Source organism: Talpa europaea (genome assembly GCF_964194135.1).
Source record: "Talpa europaea genome assembly, chromosome: 9".
Lineage (NCBI taxonomy): Eukaryota > Metazoa > Chordata > Mammalia > Eulipotyphla > Talpidae > Talpa > Talpa europaea.
Window position 1 is genome coordinate 46858668 of NC_140076.1, and position 26762 is coordinate 46885429.

The 26762-nt window shown below is 34.5% G+C and overlaps 1 protein-coding gene across 1 annotated transcript in view; it reads left to right on the forward strand.

Moving 5' to 3' along the window:
• Positions 1-874: 874 nt before the first annotated feature.
• Positions 875-26762, forward strand: part of ADGRL4 (adhesion G protein-coupled receptor L4) — a gene marked incomplete at its 5' end in the record, with an annotated part of 81638 nt that continues 55750 nt past the window's right edge. Inside the window, 2 exons of the mRNA XM_084241771.1 lie at positions 875-896; positions 2260-2409. Coding sequence (XP_084097897.1) covers positions 875-896; positions 2260-2409 — 172 coding nt within the window. The remainder of the gene's footprint in view (positions 897-2259; positions 2410-26762) is intronic.

Consider the following 26762-nt stretch of genomic DNA (forward strand, 5'->3'; position numbering starts at 1 on the left):
AAGATTTATGTTCTGGATGCTCTCTCAGAAGGGACACACCACTGGTCTCTGGAGGAGTTGGCTGTGGAGCTCAAGCTTTGAGGAAGGCACTCTCCTGTCAGCAGCTGGGGGCAAAATGCTTCTGGAAAGAATTTGCAAGAGTGCTGGGGTCAGTATAGAAAACTTGGCCACCTTTATAATTGTAATTATAAAAGTAGCCATTGTAATTGCAGAAGATATGTGGGCAACAGTCAGGACTCTAGGTGATCAACATAGGGACCACTCTTTAATGAGAGTAATTCTGTCTTTTACATTGTCTTCATCAGTTTATTAAACAATCTGAATTTTAAAATAAAACATGCAGCTTATGAGAAAATTAGGCCTTTGATAAACCAGGTGGGTGCTTAAAATAAAATATCTTTGCATCATAGAACAGAAATACAAAAATGAGATATAAATGTTGACTGCCAGTAGGTATTTTCACAGGTTTGACTTGTTTCTTGAAATAAGGTGAAGACCTAAGAGTTAGGCATATTACAGATGAATGGACTAAACAACTAAGAGCCAGAAATTGGCCTATGATTTTAAATATATAATTTGTTCCTATAAACTTTGTCAATAAAAGTAATAAATCAATGGGGGAAAAAAAAGTGCTGGGGTCTGTAGTTTGGGGGCAGGGAATGCAGGCAGGGGGAAGGGGGAAGGGCCGGACGCAGTCTGCAGACTCAGGACCTGACACACTCTCTCACACAAAAGAGGCCGGAAAGTGTCCGGAGGAAGCTGCGCGTCACGGGGGACGGAGCCGGGACCCTGCCGCGCCCGCCCAGCCGCTCCGGGTCCCAGGCCCGCACACCCAGCCGCGTTCCCGCCACTGTCACCACCGCGGCCGCTGCCAATGAAACTCTTCCCGCTCCTAGGTGAGTGCCCAGAGCCCCAGTCCCTGACATGCCACAGGGGCCCGCCGCTTACAGGGAGGGCGATTTTTCCAAGGTGGAGCTCACATACCAAGTGGATTTGACTTGAGTCTCCAAGGGGAACTGACGCAGCGCTTCTCAGGATGTTTTTCTCCTTGGCCTTTCAGTTTGGAGTTTGGTATTTGGGGCCTAGGGACTAAATCACCTTTTCATTTCCTGCTGACATAGTCCCCAAAGTCCTTGCAAAGTCTCAGACTTTGACCTTTCTTTTGGCCTCTTTTCTAGAAATTTGGGAAATCCAAGCCATTAACATTTCTAGGAGGTTTCCTGGCATTTTAAGGGGGTACTGCCACCCATACTTTGGGTTCTTTTGAGATACTGTTTTGATGATGCTGTGCAGAAAGATAAAAAATGGCATCTTGGAAGGTGAGTTAATTTCTGGTTTAGACAGTCTGTACTGTCTATGTGAGGCTGGAATTTAGAAGACTAAAATTTTAAGATCTCTAGTTACCAGATAAGGACTATTTATCTCAGAGGACTATTTTCAGAACAATAACTTCAACAATTCATAACTGTCCAGCCCTAGGCGTGCTTGACTTGAGGCCTGGGACAACAATAAAAAAGAAAGGTCCTATACTTTTCCTTATCTTTTCCTCCCAGCCCATAAAATACCACTTCCAACTTTGTTTCCAATAACTTTGAAGTAAAGCCTAGTTTTCGCTTATGGTTCTTTATGCTAGTCCTGCTTATGTATTCTATATCCAGAATATCAATCTTTGACCAGTATGTTGAGTTTTAATTTCCCCTAATGGGACAAGAAATTAAAAATACTATTATGAAAAAGGTAGTTTTTAAAAAGGTCATCAGAACATAGGGAAAACAATAATTACATTTGTACTCCTGGATGTTATGATATGTTGCTCAGAAACATATCTTCAAATAATACAGTTTTAAATTTGAAAAGGCCTAAATACTCGGGTTCACCTTGATTTTTTCACAGAATCATTCCCAGAAGAGTAAATTTCTTTATGATCTTGTACTTACCTTTAAAAGTATCTCAGAGTGAGCACTGATAACTATGGTCCAGTGATCTTGGAACACCCTGTACTTTATGAAGCTGGGTTATTTACTAAATTTTGCCTTGTTGAGATTTATTTGACAAACACAGGGATTGAAGAAAAATCTTATTTTTTTTTTTTTTACTTCCTTGCTATTGTGTTATTTAGCTAAATACTCCCTGGGGGAATTCTCATAATCCATTTATCTAAATGGAAAGAAAGAAAAGTATTTGCATCTATGTAGTCTAATTCAACAAAGGGGGGAGTTTTTTCTTTCTCTTTTTGAAAGGTGTATTTATTTTCTTTAGTGGGTTTTTCCACTTTGCTGAATTGTACCTATACTCAAAATTGCACCAAGACACCTTGTCTCCCAAATGCAAAATGTGAAATACGGAATGGAGCTGAAGCCTGTTATTGTAACATGGGATTTTCAGGAAATGGTGTCACGATTTGTGAAGGTAAACAATTTTTATTACCTCTTTTAGATTTTATCCTAAAATTAAAAATTCTGATGTGATTGCTCTTCCCTTGTCCAGAAATTGTTTTATATTATGATGCTAGATTTCCTCTTATTGATAGAAAATCTCAATTAGTAATCCATAAGATTGAACCCCGGTACCAGAATTCGTACTTGCCTATTGATTTTTGATGATCCCGTGTATATCTTAATTTTGGTGTGAATATTAAAGATTGCCCTTTGATTAAGCTGGAAAACTGAGATGCAGACAGTTGAGTCAATACCTTTGGGACACAGGTGCAGAGTTCGTGATACAAGGCTCTGTTGGCATAGGTCATTCTCAGGAACTTGACCACATAATTTGAGGCTAATATTTAAAGTTGTTTTCCTGCATACCCTGGAGAGAGAGAGGGAAGAGAGAGCGGGAGAGAGAGGGAGAACGAAATATATTATTTCCTGAGAAATCAACTCACATTTATAGAACTTCAGGCCAGAGCCCAGGGCAAGAATTCATACAGGGTCCTTCCAAGGTGAGTTTGAGCCCATGGGCTTAGTGTAAGAAACATCTGACAATCAATTTTAGTGGCTTTTTGCTTGTGGTCTCTACCAACAGCACGCCTCCTCCTGTCTTACTCAATCCTATCATTTTTAGTACAATCTAGCTTTAACTAGGTCAATAGAACAACATTGCGTAGGAGAGAGAACCACGTCATATAAATTAGTTTTAAAATATAATTAAATGGCAAATTCAAATTAAAACTGGTATTATACTCCTAAATGTATTTAAGATAGCATGGACTTTTTCTAATTAAGCCTGGGTATTGCACATTGTTAATATTGCATGTGTTTGCTTATAGCGTAAACAAGTTGCATCTCCTGATTCAATTTGATAAGCTCTTAAAAAAGATTAAATATGCAGCATATAGTAAGACTAAACCTCATCATAATTAGTTTAATGTTTAAAAAATGTAGAGCAAAGCTACAGTTGCTTAATGGCACATTAGATCAGGCATTTCTGCTTGTACATACAGTAGAGATTTGTAATGTGCTATTCTATAAGCACTACAAAACTCTCCATAAATAATCTTACATTCTTATTATGTACTTAATTGAATGACACTATGGCAAGTTGATTGTTGTGTGACCTTCAAAATATCATTACATGCATATTGTGTGTTTTTCCACTAACTAGTACAAATTGGACCATAATACTTCTCAAATAGTATTGCTTTTTGTTATTTAGATGCATTTAATGAGTGCCATCATTAACATCAATAATTTGTCAAAATTTGGACCTTCAGCATCCAGCTTATAACCACTTTTTTAATGATTTCTTTTAAAAAATAGGTTTTCTATTATCCAGTGCAGTTTTTTTTTTTTTTTTCTTTCACTACCTACGTCAATAGCCAGCTAATAGGCAGAAAATATTTTCCTTTGAAAAAACCTACCTCAAGACCTTTTGGGTTACAATTTGTTTTTTTTTTCTTTTTTTTTAACATTTATTTATTTATGCATACAAGAACTGGGGTACAGGTGTGGGGGGTGAGAGGTGTAGGGGGTGAGAGAATTCACCAGAGACATAGTGGGGAGCAGAACAGGCAGATAGACTGAAATGCACTGCTGAGGGGAGCAAGGGCGAGTCAGGAGAGGTCTGCTGTGCCAAGTAGGTAGCTCCCTGGTCAGGGATCAACTTGTGCTTCAGTGGCTGTGGATAGCTTCATAGGTTGCATCTTAACCCATTGTACCACCAGGGAGACCCTCTTTTCAAAGAGAATAATTTATAATGAGACGGTCTTTGCTTTTTAAATTCTTTTTAATTTAAATTCCCTTCTTATTTAAAAAGTTATCTATTCACCTGTTTTAATATTCACCAGCTGAGGTTTATGATGCCCTCCAGAAACTGTTAAAACAGTGTTTTTTATCTGTTCCACCTGTTATTAATTCATTGACAGAGTTTCGTTGTTTTTTTAGTAAGTATATTCAATATGCTTTTCAGAATTAAACTTTAAACATTATATTATCAACTGCTTAATTGTTTAGATTATATTTTGGATTTGAAGGCTGTTGTCTCCTTTTATCTCAAAAGGTAACACTTTTCAATCTTTTGCTAAAGATTGGGATTACATCAATAAAACATAACTGGACAGAAATTTTTTTGGAGAGAATACCTACTTCTTGTCATTATCATTACCTTCATCATGTTCATAAATTTTGCCTTCTTCAGGGACTTGCCAATTAATGTTTGATAATAACCCAACCTCACTAAATGTACCCTGTTCTAAGAACTGGTTTTAACAAGATGCTTAGAATTTAGAGTACATTGTCCCATAGAAACAAGTTTTAACAATAGTAAGACAATATTTATGGCATACTGTCAGCATCGTTATCATTAGCATCGTCATAAGGATAGCTAATACCTACTGTGACTAATCCTAGATATTAATTAGCACAACACCTTCATCTATTATTATTCCCATTTTATCTGTAAGGAAATGGAGACTTGAAAAGGTTAAGTAAACATCTCAAGTGGTTATCAAATAAATGGTGGAGCCAAGATCGGAGCCCAAGTGTATGTGACTCCATAGCCTCTACTCCTACTCATTAAGTTGACTCTCAGACTCTGCTAATGTCCTTGGGGACATTACAGACTATCTGGGGACAACTACAGAATAATAGTAGTGACTTGACACAATGCTATGAAACTTGTGGAGGTAAATATTAGATGTGCAGCCAACTTCAGGAATGTTTTCCATGCTGAGAATTAAATAATCAATAGGAGTTTTCAAGACTGACAATGGGTCAAAGGTAAGTCAGGTAAAAGGAATCAGCAATAATAAAAACCTAGAAGTTGGAAATTTGTAGTATTTTTTAAGGCACTCATAGTATTTCATGTTGGATGGGTATCTTGCACAGTTGAGAGGTCAATGAAGTTAGAGTGTCAAAGAGTATGGAATTTATTAATAAAGAAGAGCCATCAGCAGGTATTAAGGAGTTGAACTGCATGATAGGTTGTGTGCATTATAAGGATGCACTTTTTTTAAAAAAAAAGATTTATTTTTATTTATTTATGCATATAAGAACTGGGGTGTAGGGCAGAGGTATGGGGTGTGAGAGGATTCACCAGAGACAGAGTGGGGAGCAGAACAGGCAGATTTACTGAAATACACTGCTGAGGGGAGCAGCAGGTAAGACAGAAGAGGTCTGTTGTGCCATGTAGGTTAACTGCCTGGCTGGGAATGGAACTTAAGCGATCGTGATAGTGCTGAGACTTAACCTCTATGCCACCAGGGTGGCCCACTACTAATATTTAGTAATAATTAATAAATATTGGAAGAATTAAAAATATATATCTCAATATTATTACACATACATATACATCTTGTTTCATATATAATATATGAATTCATATATTCATATAAATCCTTGAGGAAATAAATATTTTTCATAAAATAAATGAATTTTTACATATTCCAGGGAACTTCTTAGGTAAATGAATGTTGATACAAACCTGACTGTGAAGTCTGACATGCTTCTGGGTAGTTGGATATCAGGTTTGTTTTAGCGGTATATATTTCCTTGGGATTTTTGTATTGAATGAAAAATTTAACTTATTTAAGAAATAACAGTATAAATACCAAGGCTTACATTCTAGGATGCATGATTTCTGTGAACTTCATCCAAATAAATGAAATTCCTTTGCCAATTTCAAAAAATCCATCCTCTTTCATCTGTTGACAAGAAAGTTTACACAATAGAAAGAACAAAATCTGCCACAATAATTAGGTGGAACTTCCTCAAAAATATCTACTCCATGAGATTATAAATTCCTTCAATATATAGAGAGAAATAAAACAATAAACCATTGTGAAAACTTCCTCTAAGCTAACTTTTTATTTTTAAACAGAGAAGGAAGATAGGATTTGTGTCATTTGAGTTTTGCTCATCAGCTTCTCAGTTTTAAAACTGAAAACTGCTTGTATCTGAGTTGAATATACCATTTTTGTCAACTGAGTTTCACACTTTATTTTTCTAAAATATTTGTTTCATGCTTATCTCATATTTGATGTTGGATTTTCCCAAGTTATCTATAATTAAACATCATAAAAATTTTTCATCTTATAGAAGCCCAATTTATTCAAAAGTCAGTATTATCTAGTTAGATTTATTAGTATTTAGAATTAGACAACTAATGAAACCAATAATTAAACTGAAATAATAGAAATAAATATAACTTCTGAGTTCTAGTTTCAGCAATGAGAAAAAGCTATTCAAAATTTTGCTTTAAATCTATCCTAAGTATGACAATATTAGTGTGCTGATTTCCTCCTAAGTAAGGATCACTACATTTTGTTTTTACTTCAGGCTAAAACACCAGTTAATAAGTATGTATATGTATGTGTACATGTATATATAGACATATATACCCTATAATATTTGCTTATGATAAGGCACTAATGACAACAAAGGTTGCGTATTGTTTCTCTAGAATTATTTTCATTTTGCATAGAAATGACAATGGCAACTCTAACATCTCATGTTTTCCACTCAGCCATATCATTAGAAGTTGCTGGGAAATTAAAATAAATAAAATAATTCTTTGTACATCCATTTTATTGTATTTTAATCCTCTATTGCTTTTCAAGAAAAATGATAGAAAAGCAAAGGATACCAAAGATAGTACCTTCAATACCACAAATGAACCACTGGATCCCATTTTTGATGCTTTGCTTATTGTGACTTTACTCCCTTGTCAGTGATTTTAAGAATTTTAAGTTAATTTTGAAAAATTGATGAAATGGCCTTTCTTGGGCCTCCCTGGTGGCGCAGCAGTTGAGCGCTGGGCTGCAAAGCTGCCTGCAGCCTCTGCAGTGCCTGTTCAATCCCCGGCCTCCTGGCAAGGGTCCCACATGGCCTGTAGACGCCCCCGCTGCTCCCCTCAGCAGTGCATTTCGTCAGTCTGTCTGTTCTGCTCCCCGCTCTGGCTCTGGTGAATTCTCTCACCCTCCCGCACTTCTGACTGTACCCAGTGCTTGTATAAATAAATAAATAAAATATAAAAAAAAAAAAGAAAAGAAAAAAAGAAATGGCCTTTCTTCTGGGAATGTGAGTTATCAATAGTCTCATTTATAAGGCATCAAAATACTTCATTGTCAACATCTGGTTATTCAAAAGAAAACTGTTCAGTCTACAGGTTATCCTCTTCTTCCTTAGCTGTCTTTTTAATGTTTAAATAAATTAATTTTATATTTACAAGTTATTATCAAAAAGAGCATAATTTTGATATTAATTTTAGTGCTTTCAGTGAGCTAGACACCATTCTAAGCATTTTACGTGGATTTATTAATTTAATCCTTATAACTCTATGAGGAGCTCTTATTATCCTCTATTCATAGATTAAATAATTTTCCCAGAGAAAGCAATTCAAACAATTGCCTCATATGATCCTGAAACTATTATGCAAGTTTAGGCCTGCAAATAAGGAAATTGAATCTCATTAAGATAATGAATGAATTATTTCAGTTTTACCTTCCACTACTACCTTGAACCTGCTTTCCCCCCCACTACATCATCAAAATAATTGATTAAAAAGAAAAAAAAAACATGCTAAATATGCAGATTTAACATGTTTTAAGTAAAAGTTAAAATTATTTACAGCTTCCAAATATCTTGATGAAATTCATTGGACCAGGACCAGTTTGACTCCTGTTCATCTACCTCCTTCAAGATCAGTGAATTTAGAGTAGAATCACTAAAATGAGACGGGGGTCATTTGTGGTGGACAAATTAAGAGGAAATTTCTCAAAGCAAAATCCAGTTCCTCAAAAGGGGGCAGTTCAGTATATTCAGAAAAGGCAGCAGTGAATATGATTATTGTTCCTGCCGAACAATGGTATCCTATCCCCTTTCCAGAAAAGAATGGAAATCTAGGTAATTTGTTGAGATATTATTTTTCAAGGGCTTCCCAGATTTGGCTCCCTATTCACTTTACTTGCCAAGAAATGCTCTAAAACAAAACTCATCTGCCTGAAGGAAATTTTGAAAGTGAAAATTGATGGCACCTTTCTGTCTACTCCCACCTATATTATCTGTAATAGTGCCCGAAAGTTGCTGTGCCCCACCCATGTGTTCAGGAAACATTAAATTGACCTGCTGGCAAAACCTGGGCCAAGATACCTGTGATAATCAGCATTGTTCTTTAAATATAAACATGAGGGTCATTTAAGGATAGTCATTGGCAAAAAGCCAACAATACAAACACAAAGTTGAATAAACAGAACAATTGAATTGGAAAATGATTCTTTTAGAAAGGGAAAAGAGGTGGAGAGAAATACCTAGTTTAGGCCTTCAAAGATTGCAGAAAAATGTTCATAGGAACAAAAAGTAGAATAGGTTTCTGTGTGCTAAGGAGCTATCATACCACACATTAACTTTCTTCTTCAATGTATCCTTAAACCCTAATATTGGTCCATTTCTTTTACTTCCTTTATCTCTTACTTCCTCTTTTGTAGCAAGAGGCATCAAGACAATAAGCTGAAAAAAATTGTTAATAATGCAAACGAAAGTTTAAAAACTTTGCTAATGTTGAAGCGACTCTCTATTTTTAGGATTCTTCTCCTACAAGAATAATTACACCTGCGTTAGGCAAGTTACAAATATTAAATATATTTACATTCCCATGGAAGATACATCAGGCTGCGTTTGTCAAGATATTCTTGAGCTCATTAGTTCCATATAATCCCCCTTTTTATAATAACCTAATTTTACTCCCTGCCTTGTGATCTTTTCTTTAACCTATGCCCAGACTTCTCCCAAATTCCTCCTGTGCTTTATCTTAAGTGTGAACAAGGTGATCAATTTGTTTTCTCACCCAAATTGCATTATTTGCATATGGTTTTTCACATTATAATGTTATTTGTATGGGGATGGAGCCCATACATGGAACCAGGAACAGTGCATTTATTTTTGACTCACTAATTGTCTTATCTTTTGTAGTTATCTGCAATCTCCTCCCTATGTTGTGTGTTTCTTCCAAGTGACTTTATGAATTCAGTAGCTAATATTTTTTTACTATTTCTGCCAAACAAATATATTGTTCCCTTCCAACAAAATTACATTTATCATCTGATCAATGTTATTCCAAAATTGAGGTGATAATGTACAATAGAAGGGCTGAAAGATAATATTCAAAGAATTGCAAGACTAAAAAGAAAAATAAAACAGAACTGAGAAACAGAATGGGCTGAAGAGAGTCTAATATCATGAGAAAAGATCAGACAAAATTTAGCAGAAGAAATAATGAAAGCTGTAACACAGTTTCCTAAAACTTAAGACAAATAAATAAGAGTCCTCTAAAGCCCAACTATCCACTACAGAATATGTTTGTATCTTGACCTCTCAGCTGATGCTTAGGGGATACCCATTGATATGGTCTTTATATAGTATTGTTTACTTCATACCTTGTCACTTTTATTTATACAATTAAGTTGTTTATTACTTTTATGTCCTTAAATATTGATTGAGTATGCTCATTTACTTATTCTGCCTTCCAGGAATTTAGGATGGAGTCCTATTCAAATATGGGGACAGATTGAAAAAAGATTCCCTCTCTTCTTCTCTCCTCTCCCCTCCCCTCCCCTCCAACCACCTCCCCTCCCCTCCCTTCCCCTCCAGTCCCCCTCTCCTCCCCTTCTCTCTCTCTCTCTCTCTCTCTCATTGAATAAACATTGGCTTACATAGTTATTTGTGTGTTGAGGTATAGGATCTCCCCCTTCAAGCATTGTTACTATACCCACCACCAAAGCACACACAATCCATCCCCTTAGACCTTTGTGCCCCCTCTCCCTTTAGTTCTCCCCCATCCCCCACCCTTTCCCACTGGTATACCTTTCTTATATCTTTATATCCCAGGAACTAGAAATCAGCCTATAGTATGCCACATCCTAGTTACTAGATCATCTAGTAAATTCTAATAGTGCACCAAGGTTTTCCAACTTGTTACATGTATTTTAATACTGTTCAACTGAAAATTTTTTGAATGTGTCATCTCAGACAATTTTCTACTTCCTATATGCTTGAGATGTGATTTCATATACTGCATTTTAACTAATCATCAAATATTAAGTTGTTCTCTATTTGTAATAGAATTGTATCATTTATTAGTTAACTCTGGGATAGAATACTACTGTGTAGCTTGTTATACAACTTTTGCATAAATGTCCCAAACATTTGGAATGTTAAATCTCAACAACAATGCACTGATCCTGATTCCATGAATGGGCTCCATCCCCATATGAATAACATTATAATGTGAAAAACCACATGCAAATGATGCAGCTTGGGTGAGAAGCATATTGACCACCTTGTTCATCCTTAAGATAAAGCACAGGAGGGTTTTGAGAAAAGTCTGGGCATAGCTAAAAGAAAAGATCATAATGTTAAAAGATATAGGGCAAAGCTTAGTTGTCCTGCATGAAAATTGTAATTTTCTAAATATTAAAATATTAAGGCAAGTTTATTTAAATATTTCTGTTTACTTAACTGTCTTAATCCATTGAAATTGAGTGCAGGTGAAAGATACCAATGCATCAATTACAGTAGTCATATATGTAGTTGTGAGTTGGATGACAATGAACATATTAGGAGAAAATAATTCTCTTTGAAGAAATTGGAATATTACTCCAACATCTGTATGCAGAGTTGATGGCATTTTACATTCAAGTCAAAGAGTTTTTATTAAAATTCAATTCTTGCAAAGTCCCTTTACATGGGATTTACTGTAAGGTAATGCTATTTTCTTTATTAATGTGGTTTTGAATGAAATTTTATGTTCAGATGCTTAATTTATATTACCAAGAAATCCAGATTAGTATGCAGTTTCATAGATTCTCTTTATAATTGTTTAAATGTCCCCTAATAAGTTGTTGGAAGATAGAATGTCAGAACTGTTTAAACCTTGTACTTATTTTAAGCAGGAAATTAACTCTTTGGCCTTTTTTTTTTTTTTTTTTTTTTTTGCCATGGAAAGAGATAATGACATTCCCTAGGAAGATTAAAATCTAACCAAACATTTGTAGTCTATATATAGCATACAAAGCCTTGTGCCATTTGTGAAAATGCTATCAGGGAGAAAAACCCAATGACTGAGTTTCTGTACTGTATTTTTTAGGTACACAGATTTAATTTAGAGATTATGGTTTGAAAATAAAATTTACTGTATGAGTGGTTGTGGCTGATAAGAAATTGATTTTGTGACCTTTACTACACATTAATTGAAATATCTGGCAATGTGTTTTGACTAGTTTTAAAGAATCATACATACTTGGAACCATATTATTCCTTCATGTTTAACTCACAGTTAATCATTCTATTACCACTATATGGATGGAAAATGACTTTTGCTACTGTGGGATCTAAATAATTTCCCTTCATTCTATAACAGATGAGTTTTATATAATTGGTATTGTATTTAGTTAGTTCACTATTTTGAAAGTGGCATTCTTTAATTTGTTTCAATAATATTACTTACAGATGAAGTATTTTCTAGTATAATAAAAGTTACATTTATAAAATAAAAATAAGAAAGTGTGTACAAATGAGTCCCTTGAGATATAAATAAAGATTACTTGTTATATAAATTATTCAATAAATTTGCAATGTAATTTTTAAGAAATTAAAATAGGATGAAGGTAGTGAAATTGCCAGTATTCTCCATAACTTAAGTATTAGCTTATTTAACAGGTATTGACTCAGTTTTGAAAACAGGGGGGGAAATGGGTTACAAAGAAGAATTAAAACATTGTACAATTTGTAAAATCCTCAAAGGACCCCAAAGTTTAATGGATGGTGGTGGGTAAAAAAAATTTACAAAGAAATAAAAGATGTTTATCTTTGATGAATGAAAACCCATAAAGAAAAAAAATTACTAAACCTCAAATATATACTTTGCATGATATTGTTTGTATGTGGCTAGATAAAGTTTGCACTTGTATGATCAATTGTCTATAACATAATTATCCAGTCAAGTTGACATTACTGATTTCTCTTTTGTGGCTATAACGTCAGACAAAACTTAGGTTATGTTTTTTTCGGTGACTTCATGCTGTTGGTCCAGTGCTGAACATGAACAATCTTGAGTCTTAATTCATTTATTAGAAATATAATTGAAGTCATGTTTAAGACTTAGAAATCAAATTGAGAAGAAATGTGCTATATTTTGTGCATTTTTAATCATTAAATATGATATGTATGGACAACTAATCAATTTTGATGATACTGAACAGAAGTTGAGGTGGTTATCGCACTTTCTTGGTAGTTTTGCATTGGTGACAAATTGTTGATATCTTGAAATGAGATAGCTGTATATTCTTTGTGTCAGAAATGTTCTTCTGCTTGGTTTCCTGGTGCCATGTGGAGGATAAGTTCTGAGGATAATTTTTGGACCTTTATAAACACAGAAACCTATTGAGAATACTAAAAAACAAAAGTACAACAAATCTCTGCTGTATATGCAATGCAGAAAAGACAAGCAGATGCTTGATTATAGTGTTATGTTTGTTCAACTAATGTTATGTTCATTGCAGCAGTTTTATAATGGAATACCATGTGGAGAAGAATGGTTTTTTAAATGTGTTTTAGACTTTGAATTTCAGTTTATTAGTAGACAAATATGTCAGAAACTTTTCAGTAGAGGCATTAATTGTTGTTTTATAGTCAATAATCTTTTTATACTTATCTTGAGAAAAAAATCAGATGGTTGCTTTAAGAATAAATAAGTATAGAGTTAATCTGAGTTTAAGCAAGACTTTAGATTTTAACCTATACTGTAATTTCATTATGTTTAGGAAAAAAACTGGATCTTATAAATTATTGTTGGTAGAATGTTAGTAAAAGAATCTAGTAACTCATAAATTATGATCCAAAGACTTAGCACTACTAATGGAAATTTAACTACCTTTGTTCTGTTTTAATTTCTTAAAAAGCTACACTGTAAATATATTGAATAATTTAAGTGAGAAATAACCTTTATTGATATCTCAATGGGCTCATTTGTAGACATGTTCTTATTTTTCTTATAAATGTATCTGCAGATTCTTTTATTTATGGAAAAGAAATATACATATATTGTTTGTAAAAGATCATTCTGGGGAAAATTTTTATGTAGAGTAGAAGGATTGAATATTTGGTACAATTTTGTTTCAAAGGTGGAAATTTTTAAGTGATCTATGTAATCTTGAAGTAGATTCTTAAACTCTGAGAGAAATCGCAGATCCATAGAATAGCCTCATGAGACAGCACTTACCAGGATTCAGTGCCTGGGAAAAGCAATGTGTTTTCATTGATAGGAACTAGTTGAAAGGAATGATTGGAATTACTCTGTCTTGATTCTGCTCTCTCCTGGCTGCTCAACTCTTCATAAGTATACTATCTTGTCTTGAATAAGGATAGATTTGAATAGCAATATATCAAGACACCTTTATTCAGTTCAGCAACATTACAGAGTTACGGTTTAAATTATGTCAACCCTAGGTGATCAAATATTTACTCATTGAATTTGAACTCTGTAATATTTTGCAATCTTTTACAATAAATGAAAAGTAGGGAAGCTAAAAATAAATTCAATTGATTAAGAATGCGAAGGCATCTTTTTGAAACTAGCTCTTAATTTTTTTTTTTTTTTAAATCTAAACATACTTCTTAGCACTTGGTCAGTGGCAAAAACTCCCATCATTACCAACTTCCTAAGAGAGAAGGTGTGTTTGCCTGGTGATTAAAATCCTATGACCCAACAAACGGTTCTATGAAGCCAAGTAATATATTTATTGTCTGAATGGAGAAAGGGGGAACTCATTTCCCAGAGCACTTTTATGCCCATGCTTGGAATGGGGTGAGGTGATGTTTTAATGCTTTAGGACAAGGAGGGGTGCCATGTTCCTTGCGTTCTACCTGGGGAATAAGTTGTGCATGTGTTTTTCCACTACAGGCTTGTTCACAGGTTATGTGTCTCATTATAAAATTAAGTCTCTACTCCAGAAATAATTTTTAGTATCGTAATGAAACAAAGGTTGCCTTGAGTTTACTCCAGTCTCTCTTTCTCTGAAAGTTCATTTGAACCACGTATCTCTTGATCTCAAATTATTTCAGCCAGCAGCATACCTTCCAATAAGAGAACATAGCTGGGTACAGTAATACTTTTCTTTCCTTAGGCAACTACAGTCAGGCTCTCCTAAATCTAAATTTATGCCTGTCTAGTTTTTGCAATCTGTAATTTTGAAATTATTATCAAAGAACTTATAATCACATATTTTTTTAAAATATCCTGAAATAAAGTTTTTAACCCTATAGATAATATTTGTTTTTCAATATTTTCCAAAAGTATTTGATTATGACTTGTTTATTAACTTTTAAGCTTGTTATTTTAATTCTAATATATTTTTAATTTTTATTCCATATTGGCAATATTCTTAAATGCACAAAAATTCATTTGTCTTTCTTTAAAACTATAAATAATACTTATACAGAAATCTAAATATCTACAGATTTATTTCTCCATACAAGAACTGGGGTACAGGCCAGAGTGTGGGAGGTGAGAGGATTCACCGGAGAGAGAGTGGGGAGAACAGGCTGATCAATATGTGTACATTTATTAATATATATATGCCATTATACATTATGAAACACCCAAAATTAAAAATGTAAAAGAATATGATATAAATAAATGAAGAAACAATAAGTATTTTCCCCTAAATGTCAATGGATTATTTTGTATACACATTGAAGTGTATTCCTCACACTATAATTTAGAAGTAACTGGTACTGATGAGGTCTTTTTTTGACAAGTGTGTCATTGTAACCTGTCACATACATATGCTATGTGGCTATCTTAATCATATATGGAAATTGGAATTATTGTATTTCCCATTAGATATTGATTTAGATTTTGAGACTTGAAGCTACTTTTAACTAACTTTCTTGGTAGTGAAAAATACTCATCTGAGATTGAAACCTTATTATTAAAAATAGCACTGACAGGTCTTTCCAGAATATCATTTTTAAATGATACCACATGCCTTGATTTCTCTTTTTTTCTCCGTGACGTATGTATTGAGATTAAAGGACCTTCAAAACATCTTATTGCCACGTCACCCATCCTTATGGTCAAATTCATTTTTAGATTCTTTATCCAATCTCTTTTCCAAATTACCTTTTTTTCCATTTTTTAAAAGCTTTGCAGCCTTAACATAGATTGTTTACAGTCATTTCAAATAGGACACCAGCTACTTGTAGTTATGATGAGTCTACAACTTAAAAAATATTTGAATTTGAGTAGAAACATAGTTTGCATCTGTATTTCGATTTCACTTTATTAATTGCACAGTATTATTTCACACCCATACTTTGAAAGTTTGAAGAGTTAAGAAAAATGATGCTTACTACTTTTTAAAGAGTTGACATCTTTGTTGCAAATTTTATTGCCAGAGGAAGTTAGTCATTTTCTGCTATATGAAATTAAATGTGAATCAAATCATATCTCATCTACTGCTAGGCTTTGCATTCATATCATCCACTACCTAAAAGGATGTTTTGTATGTAATTTTTATCTTTCATTTTCATTTAGATGGGAAATGAGGGATGACATAATATAATAGATACCTACCAATCTGAAATACCATTAGAAGAAGCATGTTTTGTTAGTTGTACAAGCCAAATGTTAGAACTAAGATACTCTTGCTAAATTTATCAAATAAGGAATAATATATATTCACTTTGTAAATGTTATTTTAGAATAACATTTTTTTTTGTTTTTGTAAAAATGATGTATACTCTCTATAAATATCTCAAATCATTTACAAAGGAAAAAGCAAATCACTCAAATGATCCCTCCTAGCCAGCTTTTATGTGTTTGATGAACATTATTCTGGGGAAGCTTTCTATGAATGTCTATGAAAGATAATTATAAATAAGGTAAATGATGATGGAAACTATAGATACACCAATGATACATATGAAGATAAGTAGATGATTATAACTATTGCATTATTACTTTATTGAAAAAATGCCTATTCTCATTTTATTAGAAATTAACAGAAATGGAAACTGAAATAATTGCTGATTGCAAATTTCCATGTTAGCAACAAGAGAAATAAATTCAAAAAATTTAAATATATGAAAAAATATATAGAAAGAGAACCAGAGTACTCAGTATTTTTAACCACTTATTTTCATTTCAGACAATTCTGGTTTCCCCTTTAAAGATTTACCTCCCATTTCTTCCTTATTAAACATCTCTTCATGTTCATCATTCCTTCTTTCTGGGTTCAATATTCTTTGCACTGAGCGTCTACATTGACGATAAATTTTACAGCTATCTGAAGGTATCTGTATTTTTATTTACTATAGCATCTTAAGTTAATTTATTTATATCTAAAATTAATTTAATTCACACTTAATTTGATATAATGGGGGTTGGGGGAGAAAAAAAGAGAAGAATGCACTGTGACATCTCTTCTTACAGGGCACTAATCCCATCAGACCAGAGTCCTAACCCAACCTCATCTAACTCTGATTACTTCACCAAAGCCCCATCTCCAATACTATCATATTAGGGGTTAAGAGTTTCAACATGACTTTGAAGGACACAAATAAATATTCAGTCTGTTAACACTATATGAGATCATGTGTTTAAAAGCTTGTTTCTGCAGTCTCAAAGGGATGTATCCAAGCTTAGATTTATTTTCATTTATCTCGTCTACAATGTTTCCTGAATTTAAACATTCTTGTCTTCAATTCTGTAAATTTTATATCTATTAGCTCTTAAAATAATGACTCTCCTCATTTACTTTCATTGGAATTCCAGCTGTATGTATATTATTCTCTTTCATGTCTCTTAAACATTTTTTATTTCCCATTTCTTTGCTTATAAATACTGCATGTTAGGTAATTTCTTCAGGCCTGTCTTGTATATCAATGTCGTTTTTTTTTTTTTTTTTTTAACAGCTGTAGCTAATCTTTTTTTTTTTTTTTAAGATTTATTTATTTATTTATTTATACAAGTACTGGGTACAGTCAGAAGCGCGGGAGGGTGAGAGAATCCACCAGAGCCAGAGCGGGGAGCAGAGCAGGGAGAGAGACCAAAGTACACTGCTGAGGGGAGCAGCAGGCAGCAGGAGAGGTCTGCGCGCCATGCGGGACCCTCGGCATTGCAGAGGCTGCGGGCAGCTTCGCAACCCAGCGCTCAACCGCTGCGCCACCAGGGAGGCCCTGTATCTAATCTTTTATGTAACCAGTTCACTAAACTATTAATTTCAACTATTTGTTCTCCAACATGTACTCAGTTGTTTTAAACTGTCTTGAGCTCAGTTTAAAAAGAATCCACTTTTTGCTTCCATGTATTTTAAATTCCAGCTCATAATATTTTAGTATAGATATTTCATATATTGCACCAATTATTCCATTTGCAAAAGATCCTACCTAAATGTTCTATTTATTGTTACTGCTGGATCCTCACTAATGTTGGAGGGTGTGTGTCTATGTGTGTGTAAATTTCCATGAAGAATTTGTTTTAATCAGTCTTTATGTGAGGTAATCCTGTGATGCCTGTGTCAAGGCTTTTTCTATGCAGGAAGGATATTCATTTGTCTCTGACACCCCATACCCCCATTACTACCACCTCAGAATCTCTTTTTTGTTTAATTAATTAATTTATTTTTACAAGCACTGGGTACAGTCAGAAGCGCGGGAGGGTGAGAGAATTCACCAGAGCCAGAGCAGGGACCAGGACAGACAGATGGACGAAATGCACTGCTAAAGGGAGCAGCGGGCCGACAGGAGAGGTCTGTCGTGCCTTGTGGGACCCTCACCCACCGGCGCCTGGGCGCTCAGCCGCTGCGCCCCCAGGGGAGGCCCTCAGAATCTCTTTCTATTAATTTGTCAACTTGGAGTATATATAGCCATAAGCATGGGGTTTTAATTCTGAAATGACCTTTTCTCCCACACGGTGCTAGGCTAAGACAGACATCTTCATGTGTTACCTCTTTTTTCTGGTGAAAATCTTTAGAATGTCCATCCCATCACTGAGTACATAACCCTCTGATGGTCCTGACTTAAGCAGTATTTTGGTCCCAGTTTCATCTTACAAAGTTCATTCCTTGTGTCTTCTCCCAGGAAGCCATTAAATATTATCATCACCACCCCTCTCCCCCAAACCAAAGGGTCTTAAGGTTTAGTTTTACATCCTAGCTTTTTATCTTTATTTTTTATATCTGGTGATTTCTCCTACTTTCTAGTATGCTGTTTTACCCTTAAGAGTATATTTGTTTTGTCTGTCATATTTTATCTAGTGTTTATAGGTGTTTTGTTGGAGATAGTAAGATTATCTAGTTTTTACTGGAATACTTATAAGGACTAGAAGAGAAATTTGATACTCATAACTTATCTTATGATCATAAAAAAAGCTAGCCTGAGGGAAAAGGCCTCCATGCCATGCATGACAGAGCAGAAAGAAGATATAGCCTTGATGACTTGGTTATGTTACTAAATTTATCAACCTTCTTGTCATTTTGCTGATGTACATTTTCTTTTGTGAGATAGTTAATTGCCCATGATTTAAGTCACTTCAAAATTGGTTTTCTCTTATTTATAGTTAAAAGCATCACTATACCCACTAGAGTCAGTTTGTTTGCTTTGATTTCTCAACCGCCTCCCCCAGTGCCTTGATTTAAGACATTATTGGTGTGAATTGCTGTCTTACCTTTAATGGAAGAATGTTAAAGCAAGGTGTTGTCTGGCTCTAACAAAAATAGCACACATATTTTGGAATGGTACTTGCCGATCTGGGAACTACAAATGAGATTTTCAAGTTAGAAGGTTTCTTAAAGCCTTAGTTCAGGATAGCATCAAAAGTTTAAAAATACTCTAAAATAATCTTTATAAAAATGTAAGAATGCAAAAAATACATACAAATCAAAGAAGAAAATTATACCATCACATTTCGTAGCAGTCCTAAAAGTTGAACTCCAGAGGAAGTGTGAAAGAGGTGAGCTGAGTTGCAAAGAATGGTGAGAATAGAAGTAAAAAGTGAAAGTTGCATGTAAATTATAACATGCAAAATAACTGAAAATAGTAAAATGTTCTGTAATTATTATAAAAAAATTAAAGAACATAAAATGCTTAATAATTTAAATTATCCAATTTGTATTTATTTTTTGTTTTACTATTATTTAAACTTAACTATAACACAGGAAAAAGATATTTTAATGATTCTTAGCAGTCATTTTTGTACAACAGTGAAAAATCAAGATATCAAATATAATTTTACTTGTTTATATATTCATAGTCTTTTTTAGGGCTTTTATTGAGAGCTAAAGTTATATAATATGGCTCGTGTATTTAAAGAACATAAAAGATAATTAATATAACTACAAATACTACTAATGGCAACTAACATTTACTGAACACCTACCCAATGTAGTAATTCTTTTTCATTTACTCATAGCCTCATCAACATGATGAAGTTGTTCTTAAGGTAACTATTTTATGGGTAAAAATAGATACAATTTAACATTTATGTCTGAAAGAAGAGTGGAATATATTAACACAAACAATTTGAAATCTCTTGAAGGGAATAGACTTGAAAGGATCATGGCTTCATAACAAGCAAAATTTACATTAGTCAATTCTGATTAATTTATCTATGATGGGCCTCCCCGGTGGCGCAGCAGTTGAGCACTGGGTTGCGAACCTGCCTGCAGCCTCTGCAGCGCCGGTTCGATCCCGGCTGCTCCCCGGCCTCAGGAGGAGGGTCCAACAGCGCAGACCTCTCCTGCCGCCTGCTGCTCTCCTCTGCAGTGTACTTTGGTCCTTCTGCATGCTCTGCTCCCCGCTCTGGCTCTGGTGAATTCTCTCACCCTCCCGTGCTTTTGACTGTACCCAGTGCTTGTATAAATAAATAATATAAATAAATAAATCTTTAAAAAAATTTTATCTATGTTAGTTTTAATAGGAGTTTATTATTCTGCCCTCTTGGCAGTCTAAGTGATAATGTGACTGCTTCTGAAGGAAGGGCTTGTTGAGGGGCAACAGTGGAAATTGGAAGATTGTCATAGACAGAGACGAATGCCTTCCTCAAGAATTTCAAGAAGTGCCACAAAGATTAATACAATTTTGGAAAATACATCTTCAACCTGAGACAAAAGTAGTACTTAAGGCTCCAACAATAAGGTACACTGTACAAGCTGCTCACCTGGAATAGATTAATCTGCTATTCTGAGGCTTAAATAGCAAAAGGAAATAAGTCTAAATTTTAGCAAAAGAAATTTTTGTCGTTACATTTTAGGGAAAGGTTCTTAGGGTGAAAGGTGTTAAGTGCTGGAATGAATTACAAAAAAAAGTTGTCATATCTACTTTTCTCGATGTTTTTACATATAGCACAGGTTCTTATTTCTCTGGGATGATTTAAACATGAGAGATGAACTACATGACCTTTCTGGTTCATTTCCAGCTTGTAATTCTATAAAGAAATAAAATATTTTTTCAGTACCGCTCATAAGTTCTATTAGCCTGCATGCAGTTAGTGCTCTCAATGGTAAACCAGCTGCTAAAGATATCTTTTAAATTTTCTACCTTTACTGTATAAATAAAACTTTAACTCCTGAGCAGCTGTAAAATTTTCTGTTTGCAAAATATTAAGTAGAACTCTGAATTGTAGAAGAAGTCAGCACTGTTTATTGGTGAACCATTCAAATGGATTTATTTTAAAGATTTTTTTTTAAGATTTATTTATTTTCATACAAGAGCGGGGTACAGGCCAGAGGCACAGGAGGGTGAGAGGATTCACCAGAGACAAGAGTGGGGAGCAGAACAGGCATACAGACTGAAAGCACTGCTGAGGGGAGCAGCGGGCGTGACAGGAGAGGTCTGCCGCGCCATGTGGGAATCTCCCTGGCCAGCCAGGAATCAAACCTGCGCCGCAGAGGCTGCAGACAGCTTCACAGTGCTGCGTTCAACCTCCTGCGCCACTGGGGAGGCCCTTAAATTAAATATTTATTAATCATCTGTGCTTGGCTTAAAAATTTTTCATCACTGGACAGAAACAAGATGTCCTTACTCTTCAGAAGAAAGACTAAGTGAAAAAATCCTGCAATAAGGGGCCTCCTTGTTGGCACAAGGAGTTAAGTCTCAGCACTATGAAGCTATCAGCAGAGTTCAGTCCCTGGCCAGGGAGCAAACCGACATGGCACAGCAGACCTCTCCTGTCTCACCCTCTGCTCACCTCAGCAGTGTATTTCAGTAGATTCAGCTGTTCTGCTCCCCCCTCTGTCTCTGGTGAATCCACTCACCCTCTGGCCTGCACCCCAGCTCTTGTATGCATAAATAAATAAAATAAATCTTAAAAAAAAAAGTCCTGCAATAAATAAAAGGGCCAGAGTTTAGAATGAACAAATACAATGAGAAGAGATAGGACATGGGGGTGGGATGGAGATAGCTTCAACTGGTGCCTGTGTGCTCATGTGAACCTGAGTAGATAAGAAATAAGGAAGGCAGCTTGGAAAAGATGAAATCTAAACTGTGGCTTAAGATATTGATATTCTTTATTAAAGATCTTCTGTTCTTTATTATTCTTTATTCTTTATTTAGAAATAATATGTGGAATAACATTTTTAATTGTTCTGAAAATGAGACACATGAAATCTTGCAGTACTTCATATCAGTGAAATATTGGCTACAAGAGTGGGATAAGAGAGAAGTAACCAAGAGCTGGGTCATGAAGGAACTCCAGTACCAAGTTACAGAAATTGACTTTAATATCAAGCTATGGGATTTGAAGTTAATTTTGAAAACATAGGCTCTTTCATTAGTGAAAGAACATGATCACATTTATGTTTTAGCTCTATTGCTCTCATGACAGTGAGAACAATACTCATTTTTAAGAGTTAGGTTAGCCATTTACAAATTATAAAAGTGTGTTTTTACTTTCTTAGGGAGCCAAGAAGCATTAGGGAGAGAATTAATGGTGTGGGGTCTAGAGAAAGCTGTTGTGTTTTTTTTAGTTTAACTTAGGCATTTTTGGAGATGTGTTTTCATTAACTTTTACTCATAAATCATTCTAGAATTTGCTAGTGATAGCAGGAAACAAGTATTAATAGCCCAAAAATATTTAAATGTAGAAAATTTGCATTATGGGGCCTCACTGGTGGCATAGGGGTTAAGCACAGTGCTGTGAAGCTGTCTGCAGCTTCAGCAGCATGAGTTGGATCCCTGGCCAGCCAGCCAGGTAGCTACCCACTTGGCACAGAAGACCTCTCCTGACTCTCCCGCTACTCCCCTCAGCAGTGTACTTCAGTCTATCTGCCTGTTCTGTTCCCCACTCTATCTCTGGTGAATCCTCTCACCTCCCGCACCTCTGGCCTGTAACCCAGTTCTTATATGCATAAACCTTTAAAAAAAAAATGGTAGAACTGAGATGGAAAGATAGCTGTGCAAGTGGCAAAAAAAAGTCTTAGCATAAAGGCTTGTTTCACTACCTATCAGAGTAAAATAAGGCATATCAGATTTCTTATTTGTAAAATGAGAATATATTAATGGAAGTTTGCCTCTTGCTCTGAAATTTAACAAATTTACTTGCTCAATATTTTGTAATTTTAACAATATATTCACTCAGTCATTATTTCTGTGCTATAATTGTTATATCATTACTTTTCCATGATATATATTTTCCCAAGCAATAATTAAGGTTTTCTCCATGAGAGCTGCAACTCAGAAACCATTTTAGTCATAATTATCAATGTTATATACAAAAAAAGAAATGATGATCGAGTGGGGATTCCATTACAATTATAATAAAAATTATAATCTTTATTTATCTATAACAATTCTAATTTTGTACTATAGAAGTTTGTTTTTTTCCTCTATAACTGTAATTGAATTTGAATGACAAATGTTTGCACCTGCTCACTGCACTCTATTTGCTAGTTTTGTTACTGTTTCTTCACATATTAAATAGATATCTTTTATAGGCCAAATATGGTCCCCCAAAGATATCCATATAAGAATCCTCAGAACCTGCACATATGTTAAATGAAAGAGGGAATTAAGTTTATGGTGAAATTCAGGATGCTGATCATGTGACCTTCAGCGGTTATCTTAGATTTTCTGCACAAACCAATGTTGTCTTCCTCCAAAGTGTCCCAAAATATGGAAAAGGTACACATATCTGTGTGAGAGGTGGGGATATATGAAAAATACATAATTAGTCATTGCTGCCTTTGAACTTGAAAGGCTATGGGTCCAAGGAATACTGGCAGCCTATAAAAGTCAGGAAAGACAAGAAAGAAAGTACAAGCTTCCATAAAACTTCCTGAAAGAAGTCAGCCACACAAACGGATTTTAGCCCAGTGACATTCATTTCAGTCTCCAATTTCTAAAAAAGTAAGATAATACATTTCTATTTCTAATGACAGCAATAGAAAATTAGTACAGTAACAGTATGTTTCTTTGGGTGCAATATGTATAATATTTCAGTGGATTAACTTCCTTTCTTTTTTTGTTTTTTTGCCTCATAATATTTTGTAGTCATATTTTTTAAAAAGACACTTATTAAAAATGTTTAAACCCAATGAAATGCCAAAAATATCTGATAAAGTAAAAAAATATATATCATGATACTAAAATTTACATGTATTCACAGGCATGCCATAAATTTCATTTCCTAAAATTCACACACATTCATAGGCAGACATTTACTTGGGGTTGTGATATTTTCCCCAAATTTATTTATTTATTTATTTTTTTAAAAGATTTATTTATTTATTTATTTATTTATTTATTTATTTATTTATGCAAGCACTGGGTACAGTCAGAAGCGCGGGAGGGTGAGAGAATTCACCAGAGCCAGAGCGGGGAGCAGAGCAGGCAGAAGGACCGAAGGACACTGCTGAGGGGAGCAGCGGGCGGCAGGAGAGGTCTGCGCGCCATGTGGGACCCTCCTCCGGTGGCCGGGGGAGCAGCCGGGGATCGAACCGGCGCCACAGAGGCTGCAGGCAGCTTCGCAACCCAGCGCTCAACTGCTGTGCCACCGGGGAGGCCCTTTCCCCAAATTTAATAGGTAATTGTTAAATAATTTAAAATCGCAGTTATTACCCTATATGTGGAAATTAACAAAAATACTTCTGCAGTAAAGATGAACTGAAAAAAGCTTAAAAATAATTGTTTCTGTATGTGTGGTTGAGGGTACAATATAGCAGACTGTGTCATACCGGAAAGATACCTATCATGTATACTAATACAGACTATTAAAGGGCTGTGTGTGCATGTGTGTGTGTGTGTTTTGTATAGTGATCAAATGGAGAGTATATTTTTCTCTAAATATTATTATCCATATATTCTTGGTAATTAATATTCTTGTTAATTAAATACTGAAATGTAAGTTAAAGTCATTAATTAGGTCCTAAAGATATTTGCCAGTTGCTCTAACCTTAATTTGTTTATTAAATTAGTCACCATTTTCTTGGTGTGGTTGAAAAGAGATTCATAGACTAGGAATGTATGTGTGACAACACAAAATAGGACACAGAGATATTTTAGCACACTTTACAAGTGGAGCAGGATAACAAGCATGTCCACTTATCACAAAGTTTTTGATGGCAAATTTTGTTGAAAGAATATATTTTATGTGTTTGAACTAACATTATATAGACTTCCCTCTTTACTTATTTCTGTAGAGATATAATGATTTTCACAGATGATACATCTCACATAACTTTGGAGAAATTGATATTTTATTCAAGCTGTGTTTTAAAAATTATAATTGCTTATTAAAATAAGCATTCCTTACCTGAAACTTCAAGTCAGTCATAAGAATATTTTGTAAAACCCTGTATGCTTATGTGAATTATTTAAAGATAATATTTAATGAGAAGCAATAGTTCCTCAGAATCCTCTTATTCCTTTAAAACTAAAGGCAGTCTCCCTCTCTATACTGCTTACATAGAATGCTTATGTATATATATACAATAAATATCTTTTACATGAAGCAAAAACAAAATCAAAAATCTAACCCAAAATTTAGATAACATTTTTTAAATACTTTGAAACCAGATTGTCAGAAAAGAAGGCTAAATCTAGAAGGAAAGTAATAAATCAGAGGAAACTGAATATTGAGAGAAAATGCAAATGCTAACAATCTAAGGTTACCACCTGTCTGGCTTCTTTTAAAACCACCAAAATGAAAATGTGTTTTGCAACTAAATTCACTTTTGTGTTCATAGCTGAGAGGCCCACACCAGGTGGGCGCAGAGTCCACTGGCAATCTTATTCCGCAACCAGACTTCCCTCACTTTTGGTGCAAAACAGGCGAGGAGGCAACAACAGATGGAGTATCACTGTGGTACAAAATAAAATTCAGGGGAACCATGTGCAGATGTATGTTGGCCATGAAACTGCAAAAGGTCTTATAATTTGAGAAGTTAATCAGAAAACAGAACTGTTGCACAGAATTTGAGAAAGTTTTGGCAATAGCAGATTACATTTCTGAAGCAAAATAGCCAACATGCCTCCAGATCTTTTAAACAATAAATTTCATTTCTCAACATGTTCCTTTTTAACTGAGCAAATTCTTATCAGTGTTCTGGTGACGAATGTATACCATACCTAAGTTATAGAAGTTTCTCTTAGGACTGAAACTATTTTTTATGTAAATCCCTTGTGCTTTGAATTTTATTCTTAACATATTTGCAATTTCCATTTGTTTTAAACATGTGACACTGGAGAACTTATGAGTCAATAAGATTATAATGAGCTCTAATAATTCTAATCTTAGAATTACTCAGAAATGTGTAAGTTTCTATTTAATGTCCTAGTGATGATTTCGCCATAAATGTTAGACCTGAGCATTCATACAAATACATTGTTTTTTTCATCACGATACTCCAGCATGGTGATAATGCATACTTTATTACATAAAGAGAAGCAGAATCTCATAACCTAAGCAGTGGTTGAAAAATAATTATTTACTATGCTAGATATTTTTTTAAAAATTAACATGCTTTATTATCCATAACATTTATATAGTATCTATGGTGTGCTGAGTACCATCTGGGGATATTTAATGGTTTTTCTTTTTAAAGCAGTTTTAGTTTCATAACAATTGGAAGGAAGGTACAGAAATATTCCATCTACCCAGTGACCCATCACCTGCACCGCCTCCTCCATTATCAACATCCCCAACAGATTGGTATAATTTTTAACAATTGACAAATCTATCTGGACACATCACCCGAAGTCCATAGTTTGTATTAGGGTTGCCTGTTAGTACTCTATCTTCTCTGGGTTTGGGAAAATGTGTAATGAAATGCATCCACC